This window comes from Notothenia rossii (genome assembly GCF_949606895.1).
Source record: "Notothenia rossii genome assembly, chromosome: 5".
Classification (NCBI taxonomy): domain Eukaryota; kingdom Metazoa; phylum Chordata; class Actinopteri; order Perciformes; family Nototheniidae; genus Notothenia; species Notothenia rossii.
In genome coordinates this window covers 301,059-320,000 of record NC_136903.1, presented here as the reverse complement: position 1 = coordinate 320,000, position 18,942 = coordinate 301,059, and the positions used below count along the sequence as shown (strand labels likewise).

The window sequence follows — 18,942 nt, the reverse complement described above, 5'->3', positions numbered from 1 at the left end:
CAGACAGACAGAGAGACAGAGACAGACAGAGGGCAGACAGACAGAAAGACAGACAAAGAGAGAGAGAGAGAAGTTGTTTACTTGTGTTTTGTCTACACTCAGGGAAACAGCTGTTCTCCACAGAGCAGCAGCAGAGATGGATCGAGTCGCTGAAGAACCGAGTTCTGAGACCTGCCAGACCTGTTCCCCGACCTCAGGTGGGTTCAGACAGACTACACTATACTATACTCAGAGATACTCAGACTGTACTCTGAAGATACTCAGACTGTGCTCTGGAGATACTCAGACTGTACTCTGAAGATACTCAGACTGTACTCTGGAGATACTCAGACTGTACTCTGAAGATACTCAGACTGTACTTTGAAGATACTCAGACTGTACTCTGGAGATACTCAGACTGTACTCTGGAGATACTCAGACTGTACTCTAGAGATACTCAGACTGTGCTCTGAAGATACTCAGACTGTACTCTGGAGATACTCAGACTGTACTCTGAAGATACTCAGACTGTACTCTGAAGATACTCAGACTGTACTCTGGAGATACTCAGACTGTACTCTAGAGATACTCAGACTGTACTCTGAAGATACTCAGACTGTACTCTGGAGATACTCAGACTGTACTCTGAAGATACTCAGACTGTACTCTGGAGATACTCAGACTGTACTCTGGAGATACTCAGACTGTACTCTAGAGATACTCAGACTGTGCTCTGGAGATACTCAGACTGTACTCTGAAGATACTCAGACTGTACTCTGGAGATACTCAGACTGTACTCTAGAGATACTCAGACTGTGCTCTGGAGATACTCAGACTGTACTCTAGAGATACTCAGACTGTACTCTAGAGATACTCAGACTGTACTCTAGAGATACTCAGACTGTACTCTGAAGATACTCAGACTGTACTCTGGAGATACTCTGGAGATACTCAGACTGTACTCTGAAGATACTCAGACTGTGCTCTGAAGATACTCAGACTGTACTCTGGAGATACTCAGACTGTACTCTGGAGATACTCAGACTGTGCTCTAGAGATACTCAGACTGTGCTCTAGAGATACTCAGACTGTACTCTGGAGATACTCAGACTGTACTCTGAAGATACTCAGACAGTACTCTGGAGATACTCTGAAGATACTCAGACTGTACTCTGAAGATATTCAGACTGTGCTCTAGAGATACTCAGACTGTGCTCTAGAGATACTCAGACTGTACTCTGGAGATACTCAGACTGTGCTCTGAAGATACTCAGACAGTACTCTGGAGATACTCAGACTGTGCTCTGAAGATACTCAGACTGTACTCTGAAGATACTCAGACTGTACTCTGAAGATACTCAGACTGTACTCTGGAGATACTCAGACTGTGCTCTGAAGATACTCAGACAGTACTCTGGAGATACTCAGACTGTGCTCTGAAGATACTCAGACTGTACTCTGAAGATACTCAGACTGTACTCTGAAGATACTCAGACTGTACTCTGGAGATACTCTGAAGATACTCAGACTGTACTCTGAAGATATTCAGACTGTGCTCTAGAGATACTCAGACTGTGCTCTAGAGATACTCAGACTGTACTCTGAAGATACTCAGACTGTACTCTGGAGATACTCAGACTGTGCTCTGAAGATACTCAGACTGTACTCTGGAGATACTTAGACTGTACTCTGGAGATACTCTGACTGTACTCTGGAGATACTCTGACTGTACTCTGAAGATACTCAGACTGTGCTCTGAAGATACTCAGACTGTACTCTGAAGATACTCAGACTGTACTCAGAAGATACTCAGACTGTACTCTGAAGATACTCAGACTGTACTCTGAAGATACTCAGACTGTACTCAGAAGATACTCAGACTGTGCTCTGAAGATACTCAGACTGTACTCTGAAGATATTCAGACTGTACTCTGGAGATACTCAGACTGTACTCTGAAGATACTCAGACTGTACTCTGAAGATATTCAGACTGTGCTCTGAAGATACTCAGACTGTACTCTGAAGATACTCAGACTGTACTCTGAAGATATTCAGACTGTACTCTGGAGATACTCAGACTGTACTCTGAAGATACTCAGACTGTACTCTGAAGATATTCAGACTGTGCTCTGAAGATACTCAGACTGTGCTCTGAAGATACTCAGACTGTACTCTGAAGATACTCAGACTGTACTCTGAAGATACTCAGACTGTACTCAGAAGATACTCAGACTGTGCTCTGAAGATACTCAGACTGTACTCTGAAGATACTCAGACTGTACTCAGAAGATACTCAGACTGTGCTCTGAAGATACTCAGACTGTACTCTGAAGATACTCAGACTGTGCTCTGAAGATACTCAGACTGTACTCAGAAGATACTCAGACTGTACTCTGAAGATACTCAGACTGTACTCTGAAGATACTCAGACTGTACTCTGGAGATACTCAGACTGTACTCTGGAGATACTCAGACTGTGCTCTGGAGATACTCAGACTGTGCTCTGAAGATACTCAGACTGTACTCTGGAGATACTCTGACTGTACTCTGAAGATACTCAGACTGTGCTCTGGAGATACTCAGACTGTGCTCTGAAGATACTCAGACTGTACTCTGGAGATACTCAGACTGTGCTCTGGAGATACTCAGACTGTACTCTAGAGATACTCTGAAGATACTCAGAAGATACTCAGACTGTACTCTGAAGATACTCAGACTGTACTCTGGAGATACTCAGACTGTGCTCTGAAGATACTCAGACTGTACTCTGGAGATACTCAGACTGTACTCTAGAGATACTCAGACTGTGCTCTGGAGATACTCTGAAGATACTCAGAAGATACTCAGACTGTACTCTGAAGATACTCAGACTGTACTCTGGAGATACTCAGACTGTACTCTAGAGATACTCAGACTGTGCTCTGGAGATACTCTGTAGATACTCAGACTGTACTCTGTAGATACTCAGACTGTACTCTGGAGATACTCAGACTGTACTCTGGAGATACTCAGACTGTACTCTGAAGATACTCAGACTGTACTCTGGAGATACTCAGACTGTACTCTGAAGATACTCAGACTGTACTCTGGAGATACTCAGACTGTGCTCTAGAGATACTCTGAAGATACTCAGACTGTGCTCTGGAGATACTCAGACTGTGCTCTAGAGATACTCTGAAGATACTCAGACTGTACTCTAGAGATACTCAGACTGTACTCTGGAGATACTCAGACTGTGCTCTAGAGATACTCTGAAGATACTCAGACTGTACTCTAGAGATACTCAGACTGTACTCTAGAGATACTCTGTAGATACTCAGACTGTACTCTAGAGATACTCTGTAGATACTCAGACTGTACTCTGAAGATACTCAGACTGTACTCTAGAGATACTCAGACTGTACTCTAGAGATACTCAGACTGTACTCTGGAGATACTCAGACTGTGCTCTGGAGATACTCAGACTGTACTCTAGAGATACTCAGACTGTGCTCTGGAGATACTCAGACTGTACTCTAGAGATACTCAGACTGTACTCTAGAGATACTCAGACTGTGCTCTGGAGATACTCAGACTGTGCTCTGAAGATACTCAGACTGTACTCTGGAGATACTCAGACTGTACTCTGAAGATACTCTGAAGATACTCTGGAGATACTCAGACTGTACTCTGGAGATACTCAGACTGTACTCTGAAGATACTCTGAAGATACTCTGGAGATACTCAGACTGTACTCTGGAGATACTCAGACTGTACTCTGGAGATACTCAGACTGTACTCTAGAGATACTCAGACTGTGCTCTGGAGATACTCAGACTGTACTCTAGAGATACTCAGACTGTGCTCTGGAGATACTCAGACTGTACTCTAGAGATACTCAGACTGTACTCTAGAGATACTCAGACTGTGCTCTGGAGATACTCAGACTGTGCTCTGGAGATACTCAGACTGTACTCTGGAGATACTCAGACTGTGCTCTGAAGATACTCAGACTGTGCTCTGGAGATACTCAGACTGTACTCTGAAGATACTCTGAAGATACTCAGACTGTGCTCTGGAGATACTCAGACTGTGCTCTGAAGATACTCAGACTGTGCTCTGGAGATACTCAGACTGTACTCTGAAGATACTCTGAAGATACTCAGACTGTACTCTAGAGATACTCAGACTGTACTCTGGAGATACTCAGACTGTGCTCTGTAGATACTCAGACTGTACTCTAGAGATACTCAGACTGTACTCTAGAGATACTCAGACTGTACTCTAGAGATACTCAGACTGTACTCTAGAGATACTCAGACTGTACTCTAGAGATACTCAGACTGTGCTCTGGAGATACTCAGACTGTACTCTGAAGATACTCTGAAGATACTCAGACTGTACTCTGGAGATACTCAGACTGTACTCTGGAGATACTCAGACTGTACTCTAGAGATACTCAGACTGTACTCTGAAGATACTCTGAAGATACTCAGACTGTACTCTGGAGATACTCAGACTGTACTCTGGAGATACTCAGACTGTGCTCTAGAGATACTCAGACTGTACTCTGAAGATACTCAGACTGTACTCTGGAGATACTCAGACTGTGCTCTAGAGATACTCTGAAGATACTCAGACTGTACTCTGAAGATACTCAGACTGTACTCTGGAGATACTCAGACTGTGCTCTGGAGATACTCAGACTGTACTCTGAAGATACTCAGACTGTACTCTGAAGATACTCAGAGATACTCAGACTGTACTCTGAAGATACTCAGACTGTACTCTGGAGATACTCAGACTGTACTCTGAAGATACTCAGACTGTACTCTGGAGATACTCAGACTGTACTCTGAAGATACTCAGACTGTACTCTAGAGATACTCAGACTGTACTCTGAAGATACTCAGACTGTACTCTAGAGATACTCAGACTGTACTCTGGAGATACTCAGACTGTACTCTGGAGATACTCAGACTGTACTCTGAAGATACTCAGACTGTACTCTGGAGATACTCAGACTGTACTCTGGAGATACTCAGACTGTGCTCTGAAGATACTCAGACTGTACTCTGGAGATACTCTGAAGATACTCAGACTGTGCTCTGGAGATACTCAGACTGTACTTTAGAGATACTCTGACTGTACTCTAGAGATACTCAGACTGTACTCTAGAGATACTCAGACAGTACTCTGGAGATACTCAGACTGTACTTTAGAGATACTCAGACTGTACTTTAGAGATACTCAGACTGTACTCTAGAGATACTCTGACAGTACTCTGGAGATACTCAGACTGTGCTCTGAAGATACTCAGACTGTACTCTGGAGATACTCTGAAGATACTCAGACTGTACTCTGGAGATACTCAGACTGTACTTTAGAGATACTCTGACTGTACTCTAGAGATACTCAGACTGTACTCTAGAGATACTCAGACAGTACTCTGGAGATACTCAGACTGTACTTTAGAGATACTCAGACTGTACTTTAGAGATACTCAGACTGTACTCTAGAGATACTCTGACAGTACTCTGGAGATACTCAGACTGTGCTCTGAAGATACTCAGACTGTACTCTGGAGATACTCTGAAGATACTTTAGAGATACTCTGACTGTACTCTAGAGATACTCAGACAGTACTCTGGAGATACTCTGAAGATACTCAGACTGTACTCTGGAGATACTCAGACTGTACTTTAGAGATACTCTGACTGTACTCTAGAGATACTCAGACTGTACTCTAGAGATACTCAGACAGTACTCTGGAGATACTCAGACTGTACTTTAGAGATACTCAGACTGTACTTTAGAGATACTCAGACTGTACTTTAGAGATACTCTGACAGTACTCTGGAGATACTCAGACTGTGCTCTGAAGATACTCAGACTGTACTCTGGAGATACTCAGACTGTACTTTAGAGATACTCTGACTGTACTCTAGAGATACTCAGACAGTACTCTGAAGATACTCTGAAGATACTCAGACTGTACTTTAGAGATACTCTGACTGTACTCTAGAGATACTCAGACTGTACTCTGATGATACTCTGAAGATACTCAGACTGTACTTTAGAGATACTCAGACTGTACTCTAGAGATACTCAGACTGTACTTTAGAGATACTCAGACTGTACTCTGGAGATACTCAGACTGTGCTCTGAAGATACTCAGACTGTACTCTGGAGATACTCTGGAGATACTCAGACTGTACTCTGAAGATACTCAGACTGTGCTCTGGAGATACTCAGACTGTACTCTGAAGATACTCAGACTGTGCTCTGGAGATACTCAGACTGTACTCTGAAGATACTCAGACTGTGCTCTGGAGATACTCAGACTGTGCTCTGGAGATACTCAGACTGTACTCTGAAGATACTCAGACTGTGCTCTGGAGATACTCAGACTGTACTCTGGAGATACTCAGACTGTACTCTGGAGATACTCAGACTGTGCTCTGAAGATACTCAGACTGTACTCTGGAGATACTCAGACTGTACTCTGGAGATACTCAGACTGTGCTCTGGAGATACTCAGAAGATACTCAGACTGTACTCTGAAGATACTCAGACTGTACTCTGAAGATACTCTGAAGATACTCAGACTGTACTCTGAAGATACTCAGACTGTACTCTGAAGATACTCTGGAGATACTCAGACTGTACTCTGAAGATACTCAGACTGTACTCTGGAGATACTCAGACTGTGCTCTGGAGATACTCAGACTGTACTCTGAAGATACTCTGAAGATACTCAGTATTTACTCTGAATGTACTCAGACTGTACTCTGAATGTACTCAGAATATACCTTTGAGACCCCGTATTTAAAGCTCATATGTAATTATACAGATGAGCTCCACAGTCCACCCCTACAGCAGGAAGTATTGATAAAGACACTGTTTGGAGCATCTGGATATTCTGTGAGTATTGTGAGAATAGTCTCCCCTGAATAGTCCCTCTGGTTTCAGAACTGCCTCCAAGCCCGCCTGCTGGACCTGGTGTCCTTCTTGTGTTTTGAGGTCCTGGTGGTGGTGGTGATCTGCATTCACCTGGTCCAGATGTCCGTGATGAGTGAATATTATGAGATTAATCATTATCTGTACCTGGTGGTCCTGGTCCTCTACCTGCTGGAGTTCATCCTGAAGGTCACTGCGCTCAGAAAACACTATTTCACCAACGCCCTCAACGTGCTGGACTTCCTGGTGCTGATTATGTCCATCCCAGGTGAGTCTCACTCCATGTCTCTCACCGTGTCTCACTCTCTCTGTCGCACTCCATGTCTCTCACCATGTCTCACTCTCTGTGTCTCACTCTGTGTCTCACTCTTTATGTCTCACTCTCTCTGTCTCACTCAATGTCTCTCACCGTGTCTCACTCTCTCGGTCTCACTCCATGTCTCTCTCTCTGTCTCACTCACTCCATGTCTCTCACCGTGTCTCACTCTCTCTGTCTCACTCCATGTCTCTCACCGTGTCTCACTCTATCTGTCACACTATCTGTGTCTCCCTCTCTGTGTCTCCCTCTGTGTCTCACTCTTTCTGTCTCACTCTCTCTGTCTCACTCCATGTCTCTCACCGTGTCTCACTCTCTCTGTCTCACTCACTCCATGTCTCTCACCGTGTCTCACTCTCTCTGTCTCACTCCATGTCTCTCTCTGTGTCTCACTCTTCAGGTCTCTTCTTTGCGGACATTTGGACATTCTATTTCTTCCCTCCCTCAATCATCCTCATGCTGCGAGTGACTCGTGTTTTCCGTGTCCTCTGCTGGGATCCGAGTATCAGGAAGCTGCTTTTGTCCTTCATGATGTCACTTCCTGCCCTGTTGAACCTCGGCCTCCTCTTCGTCCTCCTCATCTTCACGTCCTCCATCTTCGGCATGTTGAGCTTCCCCTTTGTGAGGAAGCAGGGGATGATGGACGACATGTTTAACTTCGAGACTTTTGGCAGCAGCCTGATCTGTGTGTTGATGATCTCCTCTTCTGCTTCGTGGGGGGGTATGCTGGGTCCCTTAATGAAGACTTCACCTGACTGTGACCCCGACACCCTGAACCCGGGATCCTTCATCCGAGGAGACTGCGGCTCCCCAGCCCTCGCCATCGTCTTCTTCATTGTAAACATTTACCTAGGCTACCTGCTGGTGGTCAACATGTACATCGCCGTCATCCTGGAGGTCTTCGGCCCCGAGGAGAACCAGACGCTGAGCGACCAACACCTCCAGAACTTCTGCAAAACCTGGAGGAAGTTCGACCCAGAGAGCTCGCAGTTCATTAAGTACAGGTGAGTCTAAGTGTACAGTACAGGTGAGTCTAAGTTTACAGTACAGGTGAGTCTAAGTTTACAGTACAGGTGAGTCTAAGTGTACAGTACAGGTGAGTCTAAGTGTACAGTACAGGTGAGTCTAAGTTTACAGTACAGGTGAGTCTAAGTGTACAGTACAGGTGAGTCTAAGCTAACAGTACAGGTGAGTCTAAGTTTACAGTACAGGTGAGTCTAAGTTTACAGTACAGGTGATTCTAAGTTTACAGTACAATTGAGTCTAAGTTTACAGTACAGGTGAGTCTAAGTGTACAGTACAGGTGAGTCTAAGTGTACAGTACAGGTGAGTCTAAGTGTACAGTACAGGTGAGTCTAAGTGTACAGTACAGGTGAGTCTAAGTGTACAGCACAGTTGAGTTTAAGCTAACAGTACAGGTGAGTCTAAGTTTACAGTACAGGTGAGTCTAAGTGTACAGTACAGGTGAGTCTAAGTTTACAGTACAGGTGAGTTTAAGCTAACAGTACAGGTGAGTCTAAGTTTACAGTACAGGTGAGTCTAAGTTTACAGTACAGGTGAGTCTAAGTGTACAGTACAGGTGAGTCTAAGTGTACAGTACAGTTGAGTTTAAGCTAACAGTACAGGTGAGTCTAAGTGTACAGTACAGTTGAGTTTAAGCTAACAGTACAGGTGAGTTTAAGCTAACAGTACAGGTGAGTCTAAGTTAACAGTACAGGTGAGTCTAAGTTTACAGTACAGGTGAGTCTAAGTGTACAGTACAGGTGAGTCTAAGTGTACAGTACAGTTGAGTTTAAGCTAACAGTACAGGTGAGTCTAAGTGTACAGTACAGTTGAGTTTAAGCTAACAGTACAGGTGAGTCTAAGTTTACAGTACAGGTGATTCTAAGTTTACAGTACAGGTGATTCTAAGTGTACAGTACAATTGAGTCTAAGTGTACAGTACAGGTGAGTCTAAGTGTACAGTACAGTTGAGTTTAAGCTAACAGTACAGGTGAGTCTAAGTTTACAGTACAGGTGAGTCTAAGTGTACAGTACAGGTGAGTCTAAGTTTACAGTACAGGTGAGTCTAAGTTTACAGTACAGGTGAGTCTAAGTGTACAGTACAGGTGAGTCTAAGTTTACAGTACAGGTGAGTTTAAGCTAACAGTACAGGTGAGTTTAAGCTAACAGTACAGGTGAGTCTAAGTTTACAGTACAGGTGAGTCTAAGTGTACAGTACAGTTGAGTTTAAGCTAACAGTACAGGTGAGTCTAAGTTTACAGTACAGGTGAGTCTAAGCTAACAGTACAGTTGAGTTTAAGCTAACAGTACAGGTGAGTCTAAGCTAACAGTACAGTTGAGTTTAAGCTAAAAGTACAGGTGAGTCTAAGTTTACAGTACAGGTGAGTCTAAGCTAACAGTACAGTTGAGTTTAAGCTAACAGTACAGGTGAGTCTAATCTAACAGTACAGGTGAGTCTAAGTTTACAGTACAGTTGAGTTTAAGCTAACAGTACAGGTGAGTCTAAGCTAACAGTACAGTTGAGTTTAAGCTAACAGTACAGGTGAGTCTAAGTTTACAGTACAGGTGAGTCTAAGCTAACAGTACAGGTGAGTCTAAGTTTACAGTACAGTTGAGTTTAAGCTAACAGTACAGGTGAGTCTAAGCTAACAGTACAGTTGAGTTTAAGCTAACAGTACAGGTGAGTCTAAGCTAACAGTACAGTTGAGTTTAAGCTAACAGTACAGGTGAGTCTAAGTTTACAGTACAGGTGAGTCTAAGCTAACAGTACAGTTGAGTTTAAGCTAACAGTACAGGTGAGTTTAAGCTAACAGTACAGGTGAGTCTAAGCTAACAGTACAGGTGAGTCTAAGCTAACAGTACAGTTGAGTTTAAGCTAACAGTACAGGTGAGTCTAAGTTTACAGTACAGGTGAGTCTTTATAATAATAATATATCAATCAATCACACATATATTAATTTGCGTTGTTGGAGGAGCGCGAGGCGTTTTTTATTTCTTTTTCTCTTCAGTGCGTATGAAGCCTTTGAATGTTGGTATAGAACAATGTGACATAATGCATTTTACTTTAAATAAATGTTATTTGATTTGAACTATCAATCAAAGCAATCAAGTGTCTCTAAACTAATATCACCTCTCTCTCTGCAGCGAGCTGTCAGATTTCTGCGACGCTCTGCAGGATCCTCTCAGGATTCTCAAACCAAACAGCCTCCGACTGACGAGCATGGACCTCCCTCTGCAGGCTGGAGACCAGATGCTCTGCCAGGACGTCCTGCTGGCCCTCGCTGCACAGGTAACACTGTTATTATTATGAGGGTCTGAGACCAGATGCTCTGCCAGGACGTCCTGCTGGCCCTCACAGGTAACACTGTTATCATTATGAGGGTCTGAGACCAGATGCACTGCCAGGACGTCCTGCTGGCCCTCGCTGCACAGGTAACACTGTTATTATTATGAGGGTCTGAGACCAGATGCTCTGCCAGGACGTCCTGCTGGCCCTCACAGGTAACACTGTTATCATTATGAGGGTCTGAGACCAGATGCACTGCCAGGACGTCCTGCTGGCCCTCACAGGTAACACTGTTATCATTATGAGGGTCTGAGAACAGATGCTCTGCCAGGACGTCCTGCTGGCCCTCACAGGTAACACTGTTATCATTATGAGGGTCTGAGAACAGATGCTCTTCCAAGACGTCCTGCTGGCCCTCGCTGCACAGGTAACACTGTTATCATTATGAGGGTCTGAGACCAGATGCACTGCCAGGACGTCCTGCTGGCCCTCGCTGCACAGGTAACACTGTTATCATTATGAGGGTCTGAGACCAGATGCAGATATAACTCTTTGGACTCCACTTCGAGCGATAGAACTATTAACAAAGCACTTATATACTAATAAAGGGCTGGCTTATCTAAAGCCAGTTGAGTAGCACCTGAAATGTTTGGCTCTATGAAACCTGATGAACTTATATGATTCTGTTTTCTTCAAGTTTTTATTTTGTTGCTCGAACGCACTTATTGTAAGTCGCTTTGGATAAAAGCGTCAGCTAAATGCAATGTAATGTAATTATTAGGGTCTTAGACCAGATGCACTGCCAGGACATCCTGCTGGCCTTCGCAGGTAACACTGTTATTATTATTATGAGCCCCCCCTGGAGAAAGACCAGCCGCCACCGGTTATTAGGGTCTGAGACCAGAGGTCGGCGAAGTGAGCGACAATCCTGCCGAACACACATAAAACAGGGAATGAATTTTGAATGCAAATGTGACCCCCTGAACATATATGAAAACTATGTGTGAAATGGTTTCCAGAGCTTTGCGTAAAAAAAGCGTAGGCCATGCCCACTTCCATTTTTAACGTAAACTCCCCCCACTTTCACGTAAACTAACAAAAATCACTACTTATATCTAGGGTGCGGAGATGAACCAAGAAGCCACTTGGACGTGTATGAAAAAACTTACAGAAAGTTGGCCATTTTGAATTTGGCGTTTGAAAAACGCGATTTATCCGTACTTGAGAGATATCCTATCAGGGATTTTATCCGATCGACTCCAAATTCACTGCGCTGTGTTGTCTTGATGTGGCGCCTATTTTCACGTTCGCTCGAAGCTAGGCGATCCCTCACCATGGAATATGATGATATCATAACTCCAACTGACATGCTCAGAACGCTACAAACATCACACTATGATTAAAACTGCTGCCCTGAACAGCTCTACGTCAAATCTGAGGTTACAGAATTTGGCGTTACCATGGCAACGCATCCCTTGCCATAAAACATGTTGTCTCTGTAACTCCAATGGACACAGTCCGATCGTCCCCCAAACTTCACTTGTATATCACCGGTCCATGCCTCAACAGCTCTACGCCAAGTCTGATCTCACCATATGCCGTTTCCATGGAAATGCATCCCTCCCAAAAAACACGATGTTGTCATAGCTCAAAGGAAAATCGTCCAAACGGCACCAGAATTCAGATAATGGTGAATGATCCGGCTTTGAACAGCTCTATGTCAATTATCGCGTGTCATCATATGCCGTTGCCATGGGAACACAATGATTGCCATAAAACACCATGTTGTCATAGCTCAAAGTAAATCGTCCAAATTGCCCTGGACTTAAGATGAAGGTTAATGGTCCGGCCCTCAACACATCAATATGACAATAGTGAGTTTTCCTCAAAAGCTGTTGCCATGGCAACGCACCCCTCACCTTAAAACACAATATTGCTCTAACTCCTATGAAAATGGTCAAAACTGGTCAAACTTCTCATGTGTGCTAACGGTCCAGCCCTAAAGACAGCTACATATCAGTTTTGAGATTCCGTCAAATCCTGTTGCTATGGTAACATAATGCTGGCCATCAAACACGATGTTGTCATTACTCATGTGAACATGCTCCAAATGGCACACAACTTCACATGTTTGTGAGGGAAGCATCTGCGTGACGTCAACGTGTGGACAACAGCGGAGAACAGTGGACCTGCACAGAGCGTCGTAGACCCGCTCATCGCTGCTCGCAGCTTTAATTATTAGTATGATTGTTATTTATTTTTATTACCGTATTGACCCGAATTTAAGACGGACCCTCTTCAAGATTCATTTTCTGAAAATACCTGAATTAATGCTTTTCTCTGACTGTTTACATTTTCATGGCATTTTTAACGTTACCCTCAGTAACACCATATTTCTTTGCTGCTCGACAGTTGTTTGATGACTTTGTTGATCACCAGTATCTTAAAATTGGCATCATAACTTGGCCTCTCTTGATTATTAACTCGCTTACTTTGGATCTACTTTGATGGAGTTGGTCTGTGTCTCTCCATCTCTTTCTCTCCTGTTTTACTGTTACTTTAAGACGGTGTCTCGCTGGGGGAACACTCGTTTGGCGCCATCTGGTGTTGTGACTTTGTAATTACTTCGAAAAGTCTAGCCCCCGAATATAAGACGACCCTCTTTTTCAGATTTGTTTCTAGGAAAAAAAACCTGTCTTATATTCGGGTCGATATGGTACATGTTATTATTTTCTCCCTGTGTTCAGGTGTGCACTGAGTCCAAATGCTCTCTCCGAGCCCGACTGGAGGAAAAGTTTCCCTCGAAGGTTTGAAATATTTTTTATTGTTCAGAATGCATTCCATAATATAATTAATATAATTAATCACATTCATTTGTATTATTAATTCTATAGTTATCTGCATTTTTACTAATGCTGTTTATTATTAGTATTATTTTTATCTATATCATCAAAGCTACTTTAATATAAATCACAGGTGTCCTGTGGACCAATCAGCAGCACCCTGCAGAGGAAACAGGAAGAGGTGGCGGCGGCTGTGATCCAGAGAGCGTTCAGGAAACACGCTACCGCAAAACCCTGAAGACTCCAGCTCCAGGACCCTAAAGACTCCAGCTCCCAGACCCTAAAGACTCCAGGTCCCAGACCCTAAAGACTCCAGCTCCAGGACCCTAAAGACTCCAGCTCCCATACCCTAAAGACTCCAGCTCCCAGACCCTAAAGACTCCAGCTCCCAGACCCTAAATACTCCAGGTCCCAGACCCTAAAGACTCCAGCTCCCAGACCCTAAAGACTCCAGCTCCCAGACCCTAAAGACTCCAGCTCCCAGACCCTAAATACTCCAGGTCCCAGACCCTAAAGACTCCAGCTCCAGGACCCTAAAGACTCCAGCTCCCAGACCCTAAAGACTCCAGCTCCCAGACCCTAAAGACTCCAGCTCCCAGACCCTAAAGACTCCAGGTCCCAGACCCTAAAGACTCCAGCTCCCAGACCATAAAGACTCCAGCTCCCAGACCCTAAAGACTCCAGCTCCCAGACCCTAAAGACTCCAGCTTCAGACCCTAAAGACTCTAACTTCAGACCCTAAAGACTCCAGCTCCCAGACCCTAAATACTCCAGGTCCCAGACCCTAAAGACTCCAGCTCCCAGACCCTAAATACTCCAGGTCCCAGACCCTAAAGACTCCAGCTCCCAGACCCTAAATACTCCAGGTCCCAGACCCTAAAGACTCCAGCTCCCAGACCCTAAACACTCCAGCTCACAGACCCTAAATACTCCAGGTCCCAGACCCTAAAGACTCCAGCTCCCAAACCCTAAATACTCCAGGTCCCAGACCCTAAAGACTCCAGCTCCCAGACCCTAAATACTCCACCTACAGACCATAAAGACTCCAGCTCCCAGACCCTAAAGACTCCAGCTCCCAGACCCTAAAGACTCCAGCTTCAGACCCTAAAGACTCTAACTTCAGACCCTAAAGACTCCAGCTCCCAGACCCCAAAGACTCCAGCTTCAGACCCTAAAGACTCTAACTTCAGACCCTAAAGACTCCAGCTCCCAGACCCTAAAGACTCCAGCTCCCAGACCCTAAATAATCCAGATCCAGACCCTAAAGACTCCAGCTCCCAGACCCTAAAGACTCCAGCTCCAGGACCCTAAAGACTCCAGCTCCCAGACCCTAAAGACTCCAGCTCCCAGACCCTAAAGACTCCAGCTCCCAGACCCTAAAGACTCCAGCTCCCAGACCCTAAAGACTCCAGGTCCCAGACCCTAAAGACTCCAGCTCCCAGACCCTAAAGACTCCAGCTTCAGACCCTAAAGACTCTAACTTCAGACCCTAAAGACTCCAGCTCCCAGACCCTAAATACTCCAGGTCCCAGACCCTAAAGACTCCAGCTCCCAGACCCTAAAGACTCCAGGTCCCAGACCCTAAAGACTCCAGCTCCCAGACCCTAAATACTCCAGGTCCCAGACCCTAAAGACTCCAGCTCCCAGACCCTAAATACTCCAGCTCACAGACCCTAAATACTCCAGGTCCCAGACCCTAAATACTCCACCTACAGACCATAAATATTCCAGCTCCCAGACCCTAAAGACTCCAGCTCCCAGACCCTAAAGACTCCAGCTTCAGACCCTAAAGACTCTAACTTCAGACCCTAAAGACTCCAGCTCCCAGACCCTAAAGACTCCAGCTCCCAGACCCTAAATAATCCAGATCCAGACCCTAAAGACTCCAGCTCCCAGACCCTAAAGACTCCAGCTCCAGGACGCTAAAGACTCCAGCTCCCAAACCCTAAAGACTCCAGCTCCCAGACCCTAAAGACTCCAGCTTCAGACCCTAAAGACTCTAACTTCAGACCCTAAAGACTCCAGCTCAAGACCCTAAAGACTCCAACTCCAGACCCTAAAGACTCCAGCTTCAGACCCTAAAGACTCCAGCTCCAGACCCTAAAGACTCCAGCTCCCAGAAGCCCCGGCAGCTCTGCATCTTCCTCACAGAGCTCCATATATAGAGCTCACTGACGGAGGCATCACTCTGTCCCAAACCTGCAGAATAAAACATCTTCACAGATCCAACAGGAACAAAGACTTAGATGTAATATCTTACTTTACTCTGAAATATTGTGACTTTACTCTAACTTTACTAACATTAGCATTCAACATAAAGTGACAGCATGGGAATAACATTACTACTAAAGTCATAATGCATTAAAAACATTACTATTAAAGTCATAATGCATTAAAAACATTACTACTAAAGTCATAATGCATTAAAAACAAGAACGTTTTAAAGTGTGGATGACAAGAAGTGGATTTTTGTTTGTGTTGATTTTTACCTTGAAACACAAAAAAAATACTTCAACACCTTTTTCTATATTTTCTATATCTGTTGTTTTTTACAGTTTAAAACGTGTTCATTTTTGTGTAAAACTTAACAAACTAAATAAAAGCATCTGAAAGAGTTCCATGTTTATTTACCAGCTTGGGAATAATCACTAATAACTATTGTTGTTATTATTATTATTATGATTATTAGTGTTATTATTATTTGTATTTGTGGGGGAAACTTCTGAAGCAGTTGGAAACAGGACTCAGAGAGACACGATGGAGAGCTGGAGCTTTGATGGCAATCACTGACGGTTTGTTTGGAACTTCGGCCGGAGAATTCACGCGACATGTCATGGGCCACGGTCTGACCACACGGTAGAGGTGCCACAATCAATTCTGAAGAGCCCTCCTGTAGCTCCAGGTTTGAACTAGTTCACAGTGTAATAATCAACATTTTCAATAGATAGACTAAACAGCTGAGGACACTGAATCACATTTGTTGTCGCTTATAGCTCGGGGTCATCTACACCACGAGAAGGAAGTGTTCCAGGTGTCCCACAACAACAACTATTTCTAACCGAGAGTTGCCCAAGCTGCCCCTCCTTAAGAGAGATAGCAGCAATACCCAAGGCCTTAGACCTATGCCATGGGAAAGGAGACGGTGAGAAGAGAAAATTATGAACTGTGTCAAAGGTTGAATACTGCTGCAGCTCGTGTACTAACCAGAGTTAGGAAAAGGGACCACATTACTCCTGTACTGGCTCCCTATAGAACACAGGATAGAATTTAAAATTCTTCTTCTGGCCTACAAAGCCCTTAATGGGCAGGCGCCATCTTAGCTTAAAGAACTCATTATACCCTACTGTCCTACTAGGGCATTGCGTTCCAAGAATGCAGGGTTGTTGGTTGTTCCTAGAGTCTCTAAAAGTACAATGGGAGCCAGAGCCTTTTCTTATCAAGCTCCACTTTTGTGGAATCAGCTTCCAGTTTGTGTTCGGGCGGCAGACACCCTATCCGTTTTTAAGAGTGCTCTTAAGACCTTCCTTTTTGATAAAGCTTATAGTTAGGGCTGATTAGATTCAGCCCCTAGTTTTGCTGATATAGGCTTAGTTTGTCGGGGGACATCTTACTTCTTCCTTCTCTCTGTCTATACCTGTGTACTCTCATGTTCCGATTAACCCAGCTTCCCCAAATGTCTTTCTTTTTGGTGTCTATATACGCCGGGATCCAGAGTCATGGATGATCCTGTGGTCCTGTGTCATGGATCGCGAGTCCTGGATCTTGAGTCGTGGCTGTGGTCCTGGATCATAAGTCCTGGATGGATATCCTCGTGAATTCATCTTCCTATTATACACACGTGCATTTCCAAACATTTGGTCTACCTCACTCAATCAATCAATGTTTATTTATATAGCCCAATATCACAAATTTTACATTTGTCTCAGTGGACTTCACAGTTTGTACAGAATATCAGTATGACAATACGACACCCTCTGTCCTTAGACCCTCTGTCCTTAGACCCTCACATCGTACAAGGAAAAACTTCCAGAGAAACCCCACAGTTTAAAGGGGAACATGGAGAAACCTCAGGGAGAGCAACAGTCTACCTATGTTGTAGATGTATTATCTTTTCAATTTACATACGGCATCTATTGCCCGTCTGTCCGTCCTGGGAGAGGGATCCCTCCTCTGTTGCTCTCCCTGAGGTTTCTCCCATGTTCCCCTTTAAACTGTGGGTTTCTCTGGAAGTGTTTCCTTGTACGATGTGAGGGTCTAAGGACAGAGGGTCTAAGGACAGAGGGTCTGAGGACAGACGGTCTAAGGACAGAGGGTCTAAGGACAGAGGGTCTAAGGACAGAGGGTCTGAGGACAGACGGTCTAAGGACAGAGGCTGTCGTATTGTCATACTGATATTCTGTACAAACTGTGAAGTCCACTGAGACAAATGTAACATTTGTGATATTGGGCTATATACATAAACATTGATTGATTGATTGATTGATTGATTGATTGATTGATTGATTGATTGATTGATTGAATAACTAAGCAAATTATTCCCAAACAGTATTATTATTAATATTATTTATTATTACATTTTTTTATTTAAATTGTTTTGGTCCGTTAGTTTGGGTTTCTCTGAGCAGTAATGTGTGTATTGTTCTGCACCTTAAACTGCTGGACTTCGGGTCCATGCTCTGTCTCTAAGGACATCTCAATGATTGTTATTGATTTATACCAGAGGAAGTATGGAGGACACAACAGGGGATTGAATTATCTTTATTGTTCTCAGTAGTAGGAGTCCATGATTAAGCGTTTATAGGGTTAAGTAGTAGGAGTCCATGATGGAACTTCATAGGGTTCAGTAGTAGGAGTCCATGATGGAGCTTTATAGGGTTCAGTAGTAGGAGTCCATGATTAAGCGTTTATAGGGTTAAGTAGTAGGAGTCCATGATGGAACTTCATAGGGTTCAGTAGTAGGAGTCCATGATGGAGCTTTATAGGGTTCAGTAGTAGGAGTCCATGATGGAGCTTTATAGGGTTCAGTAGTAGGAGTCCATGATGGAGCTTTATAGTGTTCAGTAGTAGGAGTCCATGATGGAGCTTTATAGGGTTCAGTAGTAGGAGTCCATGATGAAGCTTTATAGGGTTCAGTAGTAGGAGTCCATGATGGAGCTTTATAGGGTTCAGTAGTAGGAGTCCATGATGGAGCTTTATAGGGTTCAGTAGTAGGAGTCCATGATGGAGCTTTATAGGGTTCAGTAGTAGGAGTCCATGATGAAGCTTTATAGGGTTCAGTAGTAGGAGTCCATGATGAAGCTTTATAGGGTTCAGTAGTAGGAGTCCATGATGAAGCTTTATAGGGTTCAGTAGTAGGAGTCCATGATGAAGCTTTATAGGGTTCAGTAGTAGGAGTCCATGATGAAGCTTTATAGGGTTCAGTAGTAGGAGTCCATGATGGAGCTTTATAGGGTTCAGTAGTAGGAGTCCATGATGGAGCTTTATAGGGTTCAGTAGTAGGAGTCCATGATGGAGCTTTATAGGGTTCAGTAGTAGGAGTCCATGATGGAGTTTTATAGGGTTCAGTAGTAGGAGT

At 44.0% G+C, this 18,942-nt stretch overlaps 1 protein-coding gene across 2 annotated transcripts in view; it reads left to right on the top strand.

Moving 5' to 3' along the window:
* The window catches only part of LOC307039392 (sodium channel protein type 4 subunit alpha B-like), an 85,684-nt gene extending 69,702 nt beyond the window's left edge, over positions 1 to 15,982 (top strand). Inside the window, exons 26-32 of one of the 2 annotated variants that reach the window (XR_013808215.1) lie at positions 99 to 197; positions 6,932 to 7,187; positions 7,636 to 8,239; positions 10,383 to 10,527; positions 13,272 to 13,331; positions 13,501 to 14,187; positions 14,463 to 15,982. Coding sequence is in view for 1 of the 2 variants with exons in the window: in XM_079681417.1 (XP_079537543.1) it covers positions 99 to 197; positions 6,932 to 7,187; positions 7,636 to 8,239; positions 10,383 to 10,527; positions 13,272 to 13,331; positions 13,501 to 13,605 (1,269 nt within the window). In the remaining variant the exon portion in view is untranslated. Of the gene's footprint in view, positions 1 to 98; positions 198 to 6,931; positions 7,188 to 7,635; positions 8,240 to 10,382; positions 10,528 to 13,271; positions 13,332 to 13,500 lie in introns of both variants that reach the window. The other variant, XM_079681417.1, reaches the window with a different exon arrangement.
* Positions 15,983 to 18,942: the final 2,960 nt, after the last annotated feature.